Source organism: Motacilla alba, chromosome 2 (genome assembly GCF_015832195.1).
Source record: "Motacilla alba alba isolate MOTALB_02 chromosome 2, Motacilla_alba_V1.0_pri, whole genome shotgun sequence".
In the NCBI taxonomy this organism is placed as follows: Eukaryota; Metazoa; Chordata; class Aves; order Passeriformes; family Motacillidae; genus Motacilla; species Motacilla alba.
Window position 1 is genome coordinate 130,026,637 of NC_052017.1, and position 17,870 is coordinate 130,044,506.

A 17,870-nucleotide genomic window follows, 5' to 3' on the forward strand; every position below is an offset into this window, starting at 1 on the left:
AGCAGAATACAAGAAGAGACCAGAAATAGTATCTTGTTGGTGAAAAGCAAGCAACAGTCTTGGGACAGAGAAACACATCTAAGACTTCAGTATCAGCTCTTAATGGTGGGGGAAGGGGGCAAGGTGAAGAGGGGGCAGGAGGCAAAAATGAAGAGACAAAGGGCGCAAGAACAATAGGAGAGAAAGACACAATGTGTCTTACTCCTCTCTCCCTCACTGAGCCTCTACTTTCATAACACAAGCATTTCAAACAGAACAAATAAATCAGTAAATCCAGGCACTGCTTTACTCTGGCCAAAGGATGCAAGTGCCATATGTGTGTGTGTACATATATCTCCCCATATGAGAAAGTCCAGAGGAGATGCAGAGAAGCTCAGTATAAAATCTGGACAGAAAGTTGTTCTGGGTTACTTTTCTTCTTTAGAATCTAAACTATCAGTGACTGTAGTGATTATGAACTATTTTAGAGGTCTTCCAGAAGGGAAGCTGTTCCTTAAACCAGAAGGAAACTAAACTAAGCTTCTGGGAAAGACCTGTGAAAACAATTTTCTTGTTCCAAGAAGGTTTGACTTTCCACATAACATCTAGTCTCTTAACAAGGAAAATACATCCTAGCAGATAATTAATTATACGTTTATAAATCCAGTCCATATGAGAAAACATTAATTCCTAATCTGACCAGAATCTTATTTGCCATTGAGTACACCAGCAAAACTCTAGGAAAGGAAAACCTAGGAGGCACTCAATCACAGCATAAAGATCAGAAAAACTTGAACTGCAACATGAAAGAACAAGAGATTTCCTCCCCAAAAATGAAAGGGAAAAAAAAAAGACTTATAGTACCCTACAGTCATTATATAGAGATTTCACACAATAAATTGGTGATGTGCTACAGAGGTAGTGATAAAAAATCCCTGAAAGTTCAAAAATAAAAATAAAGCTGGAATAAAGAATAGAAAGCCATCAATTACAGTCATGAGTTATAAAAAACTGGACAGCCACTCCAGAAACACAAATATGTGTGGTTTACTGCACAGAAGAACTAGCACATTGAAACATTTAAAAAGAATGGCTGGGATCAATTATACTGATATATTAAAAGAGAAGGTAGTAGGAAAAATCACTGCAGTCATCTGAAGTAGAGGTGGCATGTGGAAGCCTTGAGACATTTGCTCTGCTTCACAGCAGTCACACAAGTAGAAGCAAGATGAAGACAGTTAACACCACTGTGCTGTGTACTTACATTTAGCGTTCTGCCAAAAAAGCCCAAACATTTCTGCCCCATCATTTTCAGGAGAACTTGAGCATTGCCAACATGTCCACTGACACAAACACTAAAAAACATTTTTTTCACAAACAGTTCATATTCTAAGAACAAGTTCTTCCTTGCCCCACAAAACCTGAAAAGTTGTGCTTTTCAGTGAACAATAAACTCAAGTTTAAAGCAAGGGCTGGGAAACCTTCATTAACACTTGCCATGCTTGTTAAGCAGCCTTTCATTTGGCAGCAGCATGCAGGAGATGGGCACGATTAAAAACTTGAGAAAATTCTGTCAATAACTACTTGGTTTTTCCCTTGTATGCAACATATATCCTCACATGTGAGCTTTCCAAGGATACAGAAAAACAAAACAATAACAACAAAGGAAAATTACAACACTAAAAGGCAAATTTTGTAACTATTTCAGGAGTGAATCTCCTTTCTAGTCAGAGAAAAAAACTACAAAGCACATCTAAAGTAGAGTTAAAGATTCAAGATGCAAGAAAACATTGGATCAACTACTGCACAAACTGTTGAACATAAAATCAGAACATCTACTCTAAATTATTTCTAAAGTAAAAAGCATTCTGAAAAGGACTCTTCCTTAAAAGTATTGCGTTACTGTTGCAGTACAGTGTTAGTCAAGGGAAAAAAATGAATTATTTTGACAGCACCTCCACTGAAAAGTCACAACAGCCTAGAATGTCACTTGGGCATCACCACTGCTGCTTTCTGAAGGGCTGTGTTACAGATTTATGCAACAGCCAGTTGCATTGTGAGCTTCTCTACAAGAAAGTGGAGATAAAAGTGCCCTATACCTGTAGGGCAACACTGGGATTCTAGGACATCCTTGCAGCTTTTTAGTGTACGTATGAAATTCTTGCTACCTGTAAACAGATGCATCACAGATCTGATGCCAAGAGATCCCTCTCAGAAACTGCTCCTGTGAACAACAGCCACCAAAGCCAAGAATTCTGGTGTTCACATCTGTTTCGCCAAGTAAACATCGCCCATTTCACACCACTACCGCATCCAAGGATGGCACCAAAAATTCAGCCCACAAAAAATAATCTGCATTTCTTCTGGACTTGCAGAAAAAGGGGGTGGCCTAGAATAGTTGGGAATACCAACAACTGGGAAACCGTACAAAATTACCAACAAAGGTGATATTATGCACAGCCATGAACAATTTGCTTCAAATCTTAAGAAATAACCTGAGTTAATATCTTACAAAAAACTGAGCACAAATTTTCCCTTCCACTAAAGAAACAAATCTGAGTTCTCATCACAAATTTCCAGAAATAAGCTTCAAAACCCATGTGGAATTTAAAAACATGCCAGGGTTTAGACATTCCCAAATCTACTTCTTTCTGACCTAACCCAAAGATTTAAACATCTCTTAGTGTCAGTTAGGCCAGACACACACCTCCAGCTAGGCAATAAACTTACAGCAAATGCCACATCTTCCCCACAACATATGGCAGGTTATGCTCACTTCACAGTTTAATTTTCAGTCCTGTGATACCACCAGTTCCCAAGGTTTCCACTGCTGCTGGTGACATTGATTACACCCCAGACATTTCCACTTCTTTTCCTACATTTTTGCTGGTGCCACTCCTACTTCCTTCATTTGAGATATGTACTGAAAGTACAGTGTAGGCCTGTCCCTTCTTACCCCACTGCCTGCTAAAACCACCCTAGATAGCAACTACAGACCAATTCATTTTCAAAGTTTTCCACAGTGGGTACTGTCACTTGATGTGTTATTGGAGAAGTTATCAGATGTGTAAAACTACATTCTTCTCAAGTCCTATCATCCTACAGGAAGCTGCTTTTAAGGAGTTTTAAAGCTGAATGCAAAAACTTACCTAATATCCTTTACCACAAATTCATATTGTGTAGTCCCTAGATTTTTCATTATCAGGAAGCAAAAGTAAAATCAGAGCTCAGAGACAGTAAATATATATGTAAAGCATAGAACTACAGCCTGTGTATTGTACAACTATATCTTGTTCCAGTTGAAATATATTATCAAACTTAAATTTAACACAAAGCAAAATTATTTCATGCACTAAGTCAAATGATAAATTATTTTTAAAAACGTAATTAATATAACCTGATAGCCTATATATTTGAGAAAACTCATCTGCTGTGGGAATATTCCTGGGTTTTGCCTCTTCCCACTCCCTGATTTGCAATTGCAACTATGCAACGCCCACCCCCACAAGCATCCATCCCTCCACCGGCAGAGCACAAGGACACTTTCCAACGTGCAAAGACAACGACTCATGTGTGCTCCCGCCACAGACCCGAACCATCGAGTGAGAGACCCCCAGGGCAGAAAGGACTCTGCTCGGCGACCAAGTTTCCCCTCACTTCACGTTAAAAATGTTGTGAACTCAAGCAGCCCCAAGGGTTCGTCTCCGCCGGGCCATTTACTGGAGGGTGTATTTCGGGGCATCCACCCTACAAAAGACCCTTCCCAACGTGACAGAGCCTCCGGCCGCCAAGCAAGGCTCAGCACCGTCCCTGTCCCACCGCCCCCTCACAGACCCCGGGACCGAGGCCTCACCCTGGCCGTGCCACCGCTCCCGGGCGGGGAAGGGGCCGCCGGGAAGGGTCCTCACCTCTTGGGCGCTGCCTGCTCCATGCCGTCGCCGCCGCAGCCCCCCGGAGCCGGTGACCGAGCCCCGCCGAACCCGCACAGCCCCCGAGGGACCTCCCCGCCCCTCGACGCGGGGCCCACACTCGCCCACGGCCGCGCTCCGGCTGCCGCCACTACCGCTACCTCCGGCCGCGGCGGGGGCCCGCCCCTGCACACCGCTGATTGGATACAGCCGCGCTGCAGCCGACGCTGATAGGGTGGTGTGGACGTCGCTCAGAGCGGCGGCGGCGAGACAGCCCCGCCCACCGCGAGACAAGCGGGCGCTGCCGCGCCGGCGGGAGGGGAAGATCATGGAGGCCGCCGTGCTGCCCAGCTCCCGGCATGCTCCGCGCGGCCACGGCCCGCGGGGCACGCCGGGAGGTGTAGTCCGCCCGCGGAACCCGTCCCGCCCGCGGGGCGTCCCTGCGAGCTGGGCCGCGCGAACCGGCCCCCCCGCGGCGCCGTCCCGCCCCCGCGCCTCGCCCCCGGCTCTGGGCGCTGCCCCCCGGGCAAGGATAGCCTGGGGCAGCACCGCCGCCTCAGGGCGGCTCTTCCCCCGCGGCACCCCGGGGCCAGCGCTGCCGGGCCGCCGAGCCTTTCACCCGCCTGCGTGCGCCGGGCGAGGCAGCGGCGCCCAGCCCCTCCTCAGAACGTGGGGCTTTGGTGGGCAGCCGGCTGCAGAACGGTGCTGAGGGGAGGCTTGAAGGCAGTCACGGCAGGACGGCCGCGCTGCTCCCCGCTGCCGCCTCGGGTGACACGGGAAAGCTTCTGAGGTGAAAAGTGCCGGCTCTTGGGTGTGTGGTGCCAAAGCACACAAGTTACCCTGCAAAGCAGGGGAAACTGTCACGTAATTATTCAAGCAGCAGGTTTCGGGCTCCAGAGTGTGACAGCTGCAATTCCACCACCTTACAACTTCGACTTTCTGCTGCTTATGTACTTGAATCCGATGGATCCAAGTAGATCCAGCCAAATCAATACAAGGTTACAAGCTCAAGCCAATTTCTGAATCCTTTCCTGACAGTAGGTTTATTTGCCTAACTAATGGAAGTTCAAGGTAGTAAAACACCGAGGCAAGCTCCATAAAAACACTGAGATGCCCACGTTCCACTTCAAACTGATTTTAGATGTGCGAGTATTACACTCCCACTTCATAGAAAAATCTGCACTCCATACATAATTTCACCTCTTTGATGTGCATTAGCAAGAGAATTTAGAATGACTGAAGTCCTACTGTTGTGCAAGTCCTCTACTTTGTCTGAGTCAATCCAACCCAGTTGACTCACTGCAGTCGGGCCAAATGCACAATGGCAATATTGAGTGAACCCACAAAACAAATCACACACCACCATATGACCTTTTAGGTTTCTTTGTTTTTCTGAGTCATGGAAAAACTGCAATAGAACATCTTCCTTTGCACAACAGATTAATGCAGAGCTCTTCCAAGCATCATCCCACAAGCCACAGTGGCTCACCAGCAGTGCTGCCAGATGTGTCCATAGCATAAACAGCAGCTTGTAGGATATGCCAAAAAAAAAAAAAAAAAACACGCAGGAAAAGGAGCCAGGGAGCCAGCAGATGCCTGAGATGGAGTATGGTATGAGTGCCTCAGAAAGTGGTGAGGAGGAATCCCACAAGATGTCTCATTTTCCAGTTCAAGGACAGGTGAGGTCAGGCAGATAACAAATGCCACGTGGCCAGTGTCCAGCTTTGTTCTACAGGGTATTTAGCTATAGCCACTGACCAATTATTATTTACAGTTCACCAATTTCACCTAATGAAGGGAAGTCTGACATCCCTATTTGGCTTTAATACTCCTGGAATGCAGAGGTTGTCTCCACATCCTTTAACACAAATATTTAAGGCAGTATTTTGTCCAGGCTATTTCAGAGGAGGCAGGTTTTGCTCCCACATTTCAAGCCAAAGGTGCCAGACTACACATTAAAGCAAGGAAAAAGATTCTTAGAAATAAAATACAGGTACTATATTATGGTTGTAACAGCAGTACAAAGAAACAGAGCCAAGAAGTGCTCCCTCTCCCCCTTCACACATATATTTCATTTTCTGGAAAAACTTAGGGTAAACAGTCTAATCTGCCACTTATACCTCTCCCTTAAACAACAGTTGACAAGAACAAAATAAAAATTTTCCAAGCAAGAAATAACACATTTAGAAATTTTCTCATTTCATTTGAAACTATTTAACTCCACCATTCAAAATCCCCACTTCAAAAAAATACCCTGACTCCTCAGTAACTGAGGAAGATGGAACAGGACTGTCCTCCATCTATGCCACTGAAGAAAGAAGAGGGTGTAAAAAACTCAAGATGTCTGAAAGGGGAGAAGTTAAGTAGCCTGGCTTTATTACATAGTGGGGCAGACAGTGCCAAAAAAAGTATGGACTAATTCCATGCCTCTCTCACAGAAATTTAAGTTGTATCATGTGCAATTGCCAGAAAGCTTTCTAAGTACATTTAATCTGAAAATAAAACATCAGTAGGATAACACGTATACCACGATATTTTTCAAGATCACTTTATTCATCTCTTATAAATTCTAGGAGTATTTTTAGTCAATGACATTGGAATAAATAACACTCTCTCACCTTTCCCCTGTGACATGAATTTGAGAACCATGCTGTGAAATATGACACTGATTTGGTATTCATTACAATACTGTACCTAGCCACTGGCAGAGAAGGAACTTTGAAAGGGAAAACAGATTCCCTCTGTTCTCCTCTGTTCTCATTCAGAGTTCCCAGTTAAGGGAAGTCTAGATGTTCTGGAGGCATGAATATACCATGAGATTGCTGGTGTCTAGACAAGATGGAGATGAGGAAGTTGCAGACACTCTACATGAGTATTCCCATGATTTCTGACAACAGCAGGATTAACACTACTAAGAAGGCAGCTGAGTAGGAAAAGGCTTAATGTAGCCCGATCCTAAAAATGTAGGAGCAAACTAACTGAATTACTCTTTTTCTTCTAAAGTATTTTATCCATTTTACAAATTTATCTGCCTGAATTAGGACTCCCTTCTCTGCAGAACTGGCATCAACATCAAATGCAATTCCTTAGACCAAAGAATGGATGAAGACCATACTTAATTTTTGAGTACTATAATTATTTTATATTACAATACAGTTTTGTAAACAGATAAAATAATATATATTATAATTACTTATACTGCAATGAAATCAGGAGTCATGATGGCATGGACAACTATTAGGTGCTGTATAAACACACACAAAGAAAGTTCTCAAGCCCCTAAAAATATGAACAAAAAAGTCCTAAGATATCAGTCCAGTCTCTGTTGTATATTGTTTGTAATAAAACTAAGAAGAATAAAAATTACTTGAAAAGGTCATATCTGCATTTCTAGCAGGTATTACTAATGTTGGGATTTAAATTACAAATATATACTTCAAAGTCATTCACAAACATCATGCAAATAAATCACTTATGTTATAGCAGGGACCTTATCTCATTCCTTTGATAGCAAATAAAAGCAGCATTTACTTCAGAAGGTATTCGATCAGGCTCATTTAAACAAAGTTCATTGTAATGAATACATGATGCTACTGTAAAACAGCAGAACTAATAAATAGTGTGTGTTTTCCAAGAGATACCTGTCATGAACACTCCCCAAACAAAATACCCCTAGTCCTTCATCATGTCTGTGGTGCCTTTCACAAGCCAGCTCTTTTTCCCCATGTGCTTTCTATGCTTTTACCATGGTAGCTCCCATTTCTTTCACACAGATGGGGTCCTCTGTGCTCACTCCCTTGATGTGGAACTGTCATCCCACAGTAATTCCATTCACCTGCTTGGCACACCAAAACCAACAAAATCCATACAGACCCCCAAGCACACTCCCAGCTAGATCCTCCTTAAAACCCTCCGCTTCAGTGGTGGGTGATCCCCGTCATCCCCATGGGGTGACATCCATAGTGTCTCCCCATGCCTTGGTCCTCTCTGGCATTTCCCCGTGGAGTCCCAGGGGGGCTGTGTCTCCATTACACCTGCAGATTAGCTTGCAGGAAAAGGTGTTTGGCTCACGGGAGAAGGCTGCAGGCCAGTCCACAGCGTGGTCCCAAACCCAGGTAAGGACAGAGTCTCCCTTACTTTTCCTTTGCCCTGGGGTAGACTGCCCCACAAGCAGGGCATTCTCTCCTCTACTCTTGAGAGTTTTGTAAAAATAGGAATTCACTATAATTACAGACCTCCAACTTTTCATGGAACATGTTTAGGACTAGTAAGGTAAGTCACAAATGATTGTGAAGGGAAGAAAGGCAGGGGGTGGCAGGCAAGGGCAAAGATGGAATGAATGCAGGAGCCTGCTTTCCTTGGAATCCAATTCATAAATTCAGTAGATAAATAGTCAACAACAACATGTTTGCATATCTCTCCCTGTGACTGCCTGATAGTGATCTGGTATGCCAAAAGTTAAGGAAAAGGCCTTGAATGAAATACCGGCTTGTTTATACAAAAGATAAGGAAAACTGACTTCTGCCTGTATTTTCTTCCTACCTATCATGTCTAATGTGAAGTAACCTTGAAGACTTATCTAAGAATTTGTTATATACTTTCCTAACCTTGTCAGTCATAAAACATAAAATATAAAATATAAAAGAACATCATATTTTCAAGTCTGAAATCAAATTTATACTTTTCTATAGTGATTTTTTAAGTAAGTTTAGGAATAAAGAACGAAACAGAGAGGGGGCGTTCTCCTTTCCTGAACTATTCACAATTTTATGATTAATTAATGTCCCTGAAAGGAAAATTAATTTTTGCTGGTCCAACAAAAGAAAGAGGCAGAAAATGAAAAGTCAGGCAATATAAGTACAGCAATATAGAGTCTGCTATCCATATCCAGTCTGTTAAAATCAGCATGATTCACAAAATTTCTACCTAACATTAGGAAGAGCCATAAAAAACCCATAAAATTAGCTGCACTGCTGCAATTCCTCTCCTACCTAGTATACATTATTTTGATATCCAAAATATTATTACTGGACCTAAAGCCATTTGTTGATTAGGATAGGCTTTTACTGTTGACTAATCATTTAGCTCACAGTCTTGGTAACAGGCTATATATAGACTTACCATTTGCTATTTTTCCTATTATAGCACACTATGGTAAAAATAAACCATGGATACAGAGTTGCTATTTACAGTTAACCACAGAAGATATTCTGGTCTGTACTACAGCTGCCTTGATTGTGCTCATGGGATCTACAGATTGGTATTAATGTCAAAAAAAATATCATTTTCGTTTGTGAAACTGTTACTGTTGTTGTGGTAATACTGGGGGTAACTCTGGATTCTCTTCTGCACAAAAATATTCCTTCTCTTTCTGAGAGCAACCATCTGCTCTCCAGTGTGCAAAGAAGTGTGCTCACACCCTGGAGAATAAATAAATAACATTTAACTAGCAAGCCTTGATGCCTGCAGTTGGGGTGGAAACTAGTATCAATAACAAAAGAAAGACTGAATCATCATTACTTGATGAAGTAAGTACTTCATGAAACCAGCTTCAGCTGGGTGAGTACACACAGCCTTATGCCCAAGGCTTCCACCACCATGGTGGCTGGATTTTCTCCTATCTTCCTTTAGCTCCTGAGCTGAGAAATTTAATAATACATGGCAGGAATATTCAGGGAAGATAAAGATTTTAATTTTTTTAAAATAATTTTTAGGGATAAAGATTTCAAGAGGCTAACAAAACCCATTCTTTCAGTATCAAAGGAGGGAAGTTTCCTTGCCCTTGTGGGCCTTTCACCTAAGTGCTGGAAGAGAAGTATCAAAATGTGTGACTCCAAATGACAGAATAAAAGATAAGGAGAACTCAACAACCTGAAAGCACATTGTGAATACTGAGCACTGCAAAAAAAAAATGCCATGAAGTGCTTACAGTTTATTCAGTTACAGAGTTTCGGGATTTTTAGTAAAACCCTTCCTATTTATTTCTGAAGTGCATCCTTAGCTTGCTTCATAAATATTAAAAAGCAAATGTTTTTATGAGGAAGAATCACTCATCTAAATGCTTTACAATCCAGAAACCACATTTCAGTTTCTTACTTTTTTTCCAACTTTCCTGACCAAAACATGCAGAAGATCATAATTCAAGTCCAAATAAGTTGCTTGTATAACATGTACAGTCACACTTAAAAAAAAAAAATCCCAAACCTAAATACCATTCCAGTCTTACAACTCCCCCCTCCCAAAAAAAAAAAAAAAGAAGAAATGTTCATGGACATAACAGCCATTTCATGACTGACTATGAAGTAAAGTGTCTGATTACAAGATAAGGACCCATGGAAAAATTGAAAATCTAAACAAGAAAAATGTTAAGATTTGCACTTACGTTCCCATTTTGCACTTAAAAGCAGTGGGAAGCCTTCCCCACAGCAGCCTGTGTGCTAAAGAAAAAACAAAGCAACAAATAATGACTTTTCACAGAACTGGCTTTGTACAATGCACTCCTTTGAGTCTCCTCTAAGCAGGTTTGGTTTGGCTCTATAGGGGAGAGTTTTATGGCATCCTCACCACTACCTAGGATGAGTCTTTAAACTGCTGTCACTACTGGGCACAGGAACTTTCTGCTGAGAACAAGACTTAAGTGACTAAAGTGTACATAGGGAATGCTATAAAACCACAGCAAAACATAGAGCAATTAACCCCATTAAATTTGATAACTAAGTTTTTTGCACTATTCCTTCTTTAAAAATAATTTTTTTAGTGGATGATTAATGGATTTTTTTTAATACCACAAGAGAATTTATCAACAGCCATCAAAACAGCCCGTTTTTACCCAGCCTGGAGATGGCAAAAAGAAAAAAAGTTTTGGTGGCATGATTTTCTTTTTCAGAGCTGAGGAAAATAGAGCAATTCCATATGCTAGGAGCTTTCTTCACAGAAACAGTTAATTTACCACATAAGGAATATCACATGAATACCACTTCCACCTAACATGAATCACTCCTTCCAGTTGAGAAAACTAAGGTCTTTTATCTTCCTCAGGGTGGAGTCCATCTCCTCCCATAGATCCCTACAGAATAAAACCGCTAATGCTTTTAAGATTTAAAGGCATTTCTTCTTTTACTTTCTTGTGTTCATATATCACGTTTCAATGTCTTCTAAACAAGAGAGAGAGCTTAATGTTTTTTTGTAACCTTGAACAGGCCGGTGCAAAACTTTTATTGCTTCATCCTTGAGCTCTTCTGTAGTTCCATGATCTAATTTGTTATACTGGTGGTATTCAGCTGCTCTTACCAGACTAACAATATGCAGTATAAATTCCTTAAAGCTAATTTTAAAATGTATGTGCTAATTTGAATACTAGGTTAAACAAGGCAAAGCTGAAACAATGTAAAAAAGCCAAACTACATGTTTTAATATATGCTGTGACTTTCCTTCAATAAGGTTAATAGATAGCAAATCACTGCTCTATGAAGTTCAAACTAGGCAGAATGTCTCTAGGACCTGATCTAAAATCTGTGGCATCAGCATATTCTTTCTTTCAAATATACTACTTTGAGGATGAGTCCTTAAAAGAGGGTCCTGTCTAATTTTTTCACAGGAGTGTGAATACAAAGGCAGATTTTTGTTTGACTAGTGTTTCCATGCTTGGCCCATTTAATTTCCCAGGAGGATGGAGGAAAACTCAAGATTGAAGACAGATCATATTAGACACTACCATTTATTTGAAATAACCTCTTAATAATGTGTCATTGGTCCATTAGATGAGAAATTATGCTGTCAGAGAAGATAAACCGTGTAGAAGTGGTCCCCTTATTGTGGAATAGATGCTAAGCATCTGAAATTTTAGACAGCGGGAAAATCTGCTGTTCCTAGTCACAGGGACACTTATGCAACGTTGTATAATATGCATTGCCTGCTAATGCATTACAATATCTAAGTATAATTTGCATTGCAATGGTATAGCAATTTTAAGTGAGAAAATGTGTAGGAAGATTAAAACAACATAACTGTGTTAGTATACCCATAAATATATACAGCACTAATGTTGCATAGAGTAACAGGAACAACACATTATAAACACTTGACTCAAATGTTATTGGCATTTTTCTTGACCTTTCAAAATAGTCTTTCAAAAACAAGTGCATCATTTTGATGGGTGTGATACTCAAAAGCTCTAAATTAAATGCCTCGAAAGCAGTCTTCAACTGTGTTCTAAAGCATATTGCATTAGGCTACACAAGACCCGTTTTTGGCACCTGTTCCTGAAATGAAGGGGAAGAAAGCACATTGAAACAAGATTATGCATTATTTTTCAGGAATTCAGCAATTTCTTAGAGGGATTAAATTTACTACAGCTTTAAAATAACTGAGTTATTGCACATTTTGAATGGTTGCAGGACTGGGTAACAGCTAGCACAGGAACCTCAGGGGATTTTATTGTAGTTAACCCATCCTTCTGTTCTGTTCCTACTTTTACATGCAAAAGAAAAAGGTTGTACTTAATACAATATTTATAGCTATAAGTAATAATCAGTTCCTTTCTGGTTTTACTGTACCAGCTTGTATAAGAAATACACAGAACTATATCTGTATTACTGCTACTACTTTGCAAAATGTTGTATATATTGCAAAGCTGGCTCTCTAATAGAAGGCAGTTAAAGACCTCTGCACTGAAATCTGCCAAAGCTGATACTGCAATCACAAACATGTGTTGCTACACTTCTTGTGGCTCATCTCCACATGGTGCAGCTGTTGTGTTGGCTAAAGAAAATGCAGGCCCAAGGGAAACAAATTTAATTCAGCTGGGGTGACTTCCACTAAAAAAAGTGCTTTAAGGAGAACAGGTGTCTTACAGTAAGAGGGATTGTTTCAGAGGTTTTCCCCAAAGTTGCTTTGCTTCTAGGAAAGCTATTCTAAAGTGGTATGCCTGTGATAATAATCTTTTGTGGTCTAATTTTTAAATAATGCCCTTCAGAAATGCAATGGATTCCAGAAATTCTATTTTTGTTTGTTTGGCTCAGTCCTAGGACAGGAAAGCTACTACAGGACCTTATGCTGCTCGTTAGGAGCTGGAGGAAGCCTCATAGCTGTTATTCAGTTTCCTCGACCTCAAGAAGGTTTGTTTAATCAACAAATGATTGTACCAGGCAGACCTGCAGCCCATGTAAGTCACTAGCTGACACCAGCTTAAGCCTGTGTAACAATTGTTTTGATTTTTTTACAAAATTCACTTAAATGTAGTTCCTTCCTAAATATGTTCCCATTTAGTCAAAATAAATAAGCTAAGATATAGTATGTCCTCTAAGAAACCAGTATGAAGCATATAACTTCTTTTCTTTTCCAGAAAGACATTCACCTTACACACTATGACACCTCCTCTAGCTCTGTCATGCATTCCCACTTCTCTGCTTTCTGTGTCCTCTGGTTTAGCAGAGTGGAAACAGTTTGACTGGTGTTCAGCAGCCTTCACACTATGGGCAGCAGCACATCCCGCAGCACGGAGGCGCTGGGATCCCTGGGAGCTGGGAAAGACTTTTCTCAGCAGGCTCTCAGGATGTCTCTCTGTCAGTGTTGACTGAACCAGCCCTTCAGACAGATACTGCAGCAGACACCAGGTCTTTCTCTTCCTCTTGTCAGCTCTCTTTCCCAAATAAGGTTACTGCAGAGGTCAGTCTCTTTTTGTGTAGATGTCTTCCCACTGCACTTTCCTCCTTTGGGCCTGTTTTATCCATCTCCTGTAAGTTCAGAATTCCTTCTCTTCGAGGCAAGGGAAGTCCGAATGGGGGATAATTTTTCCACACACATCCCATTCCTACAGTGTTGGTTCTCCATAGGATGTATAGGAGTTGCTTTCAGCTCTTCTTTCTCACATCTTAACTAAATAAATGTTATGACAAAATTCTGTCTTTATTTTTGCAAAGTTAAGCTTCTTAGCTCCTTCTTCGAAATTTATTGCCAGATGTTGTGTCTTCAGAGTATCGTATGCAGACCTTGGGCTATTTTTTGGACTTTTTCTCAAATTTCTGAATTGAAGACCCAGTACTCCTGCTTTTGAACAACATTCAGAACTCAGCAAGGTCAGCAGCAAAATTCATGAGAACTTTGATTTCTATGTCTGCACATAAAGACCTGCAACAAATCTTGCATTTTTGCCAACCTCCCTTTACAAGAAGGAAAGAAATTTGTTCTGCCCTTGCTACTTTTCTCAACAGGACTTGTGGCAAAAGTCCAAAGTCATACTGGTGGAAGGAACTGCCATGGCCTGAATTCAAAAGCCAGGAGTGGATGGATCATACCCTGCCAGTGAGGGGGGAAAAAGTATTCCAATGAACTAAATAAGGAGAAACAACAATGTAGTGAAACCTGCATTTGCAGTGAAACCATTAGGGAGACACTCTTTACTGTGTATATGTACAACCAGTATCCTAAACACTGGGAAAAAAAAAATATTATTATTTGTAGAGTGAGATAAATTGAACAAAGTGTCTGAGTGTCATGGAGGGAAGCTGCTTAAAGTGATATCTGAAGTTAAGATTAACCTCTTACTTTTCACGGCGTTGGACTGTGTGCTTATCAGGGAAGTTTTATGTTTGAGGTTCAGGGAGAAGGTGATGGCCATGTCCTCTGGATGCTTTCAGATGACTGATTTTCAGAATGTTGCTGGCATTCTTCCAGCTGGAGGCCTGGCTATTAGATAAGCTTAACATTATGGTGGCCATTTGCAAAACAGATGAGAGCAGGAATAGCAAGAGGAAATGAGAAACCAAAGAAACCTACTGAAACTCTCTGAAAATTGTCCTAGCATTGGACAGAAAAGTCTTAGATCCTTCCACTGGAAAAAAAAATATTAAGCATAAATTTTCAGCTGGTAAAAGTATAACCACTACCCCAAGGGAGACAAAAACCCTGGCTGAAGCAACACTACCACAAGTGCCGGCTTAAAGAAATCTATGAAATGTTGCACTAGCTTCCTGTGTGAGAGTCTAGACAAAAGTTTTTAGATATTGCCAGATAGGATACGTTTCCTTCTGCTTTCAGGTGGGGGGGTTTTGTTTGGTTTGGTTTTTATTTTTAATGGTGAAACCCATAGCTCTGCTGGCTAGGAACCCTGTTTAATAATCCCTCCTCTGTCAGTATTTAAAGTGTGTTAAATGGCATTGGAGCATTACACTAGCAGAAGATTTGACAGATATCATTTGGCAGATCCTGTCGTGGCCATTCACTTCACCCTTACAGCTGCCTTCTCCCTCCCTCTGCCAGAAATTACTGCTTCTGGAAGTGGCTTGGCAAAAGGATCATACCTGTACTTCAGCAATTCTTGTTCAGCCAGATGCTGTAATTCAAACTAGCAAGCAGAGATAGCTGAGGGCCATTCATTTTTGTTCTGCATTTAGTAGCTGAAGTCTCCTTTGCACTGGCATTTGGAAACATTGTGAGCAGTGATCCTTGGTTACCACATTTTCACTATCAGGCTTTCACATGGCAATGGAACTTGATGTGGTGGAAACAGGAATGGGGCTCTCTCCATTGGTAATTTCCTGGCAGAGAGAAAATATTAAGTCATCTTTTTTTAATCAAAGAGTCTCACCTGAGTAAATATCCTAGCAAATCAAATTTTTAATTTTATTATCATAGTCTGTTGCTCAAGCTGTGTTTTCTGACTGTGCAGCAATAATAGTGCTATGAGAACATGAATATTTTTCAAACTGGCATTGTATTCGGTTCCTCTACATTTCCACACATAATCTGCATAACATTATTAAATCTTTCCTGTACATTATTTAGCCTCTGGGATCAAATGAAATCATACATAACTGGAACTCTTTGGACTTTGACAGATGTCCTCTGGCAGATTTTTTGCTGTGGTTTTTAAATTGTTACTGCTTTTAGCTATTTTCTTGGCCTTTTCCTGGAATTGGATGTGTGTCAGCTGCTCTGGTGGAAAACACTAACCTCTTAGCTTTTAAGTATGATAAAAGTGGGTTTGAGTTACTGTACCAGACTTTGAACTGAAGCAACTTGAAGCAAAGGTACCAGCTCACCTGCAGGAAGAGTAGTGCTCCACAGAGGGCTGTCAAAAGGGTTGGGAAGGTAATGTGGAGGACTTGCTTGCAAACTGCTGGAGGAATATTTCCAGCATGTTGCCTCTGGTTCTTTTTTTCATGGGAGAGCACTGGAAAGCTGGGTATTCTCCTAAAACAGTGAATGTAATGAAAAAAAAAAAACCAAAAAAAAAAAAACCAACTGAACTTTTGCAAATAATACAGAAAAATAATACAAATATTTTAAAATACAGAAAAATGTACAAATATTAAAAAATACAGAAAATAATACAAAATAAAACTTTTTGAAATAATACAGGTTCTCCTGAAATTGATCTGCTTTGAGGGCTATCTTCTACTGTGTGTTATGAAGTTACCCTAAGTAATACTGTACGTAGACACTGCACAGTTTCCTTTAATCTCTACACCTGCGCAAGACTTTTTATGTGTGGGAGAGCTTTTTCTACCTTGTGTATTTTGTAAGTAACCTCTTTGATAAAGAGAACCCTAGAATTTTTAGCTCTGCCTGAGTTACTATACTCTCTACAGATTTGGAGCAAATAAAAATAGTCATCCCAAATCCATAATTTATTTTTTAAAACCTCTGTATCAGCCATGTAATACAGAAAAAAATCCACACCATCATGTTTTGATGAGTTCAGGCATTTTTGAATAACTGAGAATTTAAATCTGTGAATAAACTAAAGAATGTGTCACTGCATTCAAGAAGCATACTTTCACTTTAAGAAACCACAGCTGCAACAATAAGGTGGAAATTTGACACATACTAGGTTGGAGGTGGCAAGGATTAAAGGTATGGAATTAGAAAAGAAACCCTTATGCTGTTGAACAGAATATGGGACATAAATCAATGACTAACTTTGGCTAAGCTTTGCCTTATGGAGGTATGCAGCATTGGAGCTTCAGTTATCAGTATTTGTCATCTTGAGTATCAGTACACATGCCAGATGCAAAAGAGGGGCCCAGAGAGAATATGGGGGATGAGGAAAAGAAAATTAATAGTTTCAGTGACAATGTACAGTATTTTGATGTGAAACAGAACTTCTGTAATATTTCAAGGAGCTTACATACATATATATGTATGTGTATATATATATGGACAAAAGCTGTTGGAAATAAGCCTTTGATTTCAAAATGTGCCTGATTAAAAAGAATACTGATAAAAATTGAGACGAGAACAGCTGGAACTTTGATTGCAGTTATGCTTTCTTCTGGATGTTTATTTCTAGATCACTTTTGCAGCTGCTTTTATCTACTCCTCAGAAGTTCTTTTAGATTTGAGGAACCATTAGCTGTAAAAGTAAACATCAGCTCAAGTCTGGTTTTATACATTTTGAAACCATTGAGGGTGGGAAAGATAGTGTGAGACTAGTGCTGAACTAGATCAGACTTAAGTGACCCTTTGAACAGCCTTTTAGCATCTCAGGCTCCACCTGTAATTCTAACAGAACATCCAGTATTTCCAACATTGTTCTTTATTAAGCAGTTAGGAATTTCCAAGCTCCAGGAATTAAAATACTCTTTTCTGGAAGACTTAAATTCATGTCTCACTGTCATTCAAAAGACAGAATTCTTTCAAGTTATGCCTCCCCTATCTAGGTAGAGAGATGGTCCTTAAAACTAGTTCTGCTGCCTTTCAGTATCTGTCATATATAAATATTATGCTTTGAATAAAACAGATCTGCAGTTTTGACTCCACTTCACTCTGTTTTGTTATTGTACTTGTTTAAGAGTTCTTTAATAACTGTGGTTTTTATTTGCTTAAGAGATGCCTGTTTGGAGACTGAAGAAAGGTCAGGGTTAACCCTGCTTAACCTTAGCTAATGACCTATATTGGTGGTCCCTTTTTTAGATCTCAGGAGTGTCAGCAGTGATGCTGTGGCCACTGACTGACTTTCATGCCATGTGGCCACTGAAATAA

The 17,870-nt window shown here is 40.5% G+C and overlaps 1 protein-coding gene across 2 annotated transcripts in view; it reads right to left on the minus strand.

Annotated features, from left to right (window-relative positions):
* The window catches only part of STK3 (serine/threonine kinase 3), a 129,389-nt gene extending 125,327 nt beyond the window's left edge, over positions 1–4,062 (minus strand). Inside the window, exon 1 of one of the 2 annotated variants that reach the window (XM_038130195.1) lies at positions 3,888–4,061. In XM_038130195.1, the coding sequence (XP_037986123.1) occupies positions 3,888–3,910 (23 nt within the window). In that variant the 5' untranslated portion in view covers positions 3,911–4,061. Of the gene's footprint in view, positions 1–3,887 lie in introns of both variants that reach the window. The other variant, XM_038130196.1, reaches the window with a different exon arrangement.
* Between the last annotated feature and the right edge of the window lie 13,808 nt (positions 4,063–17,870).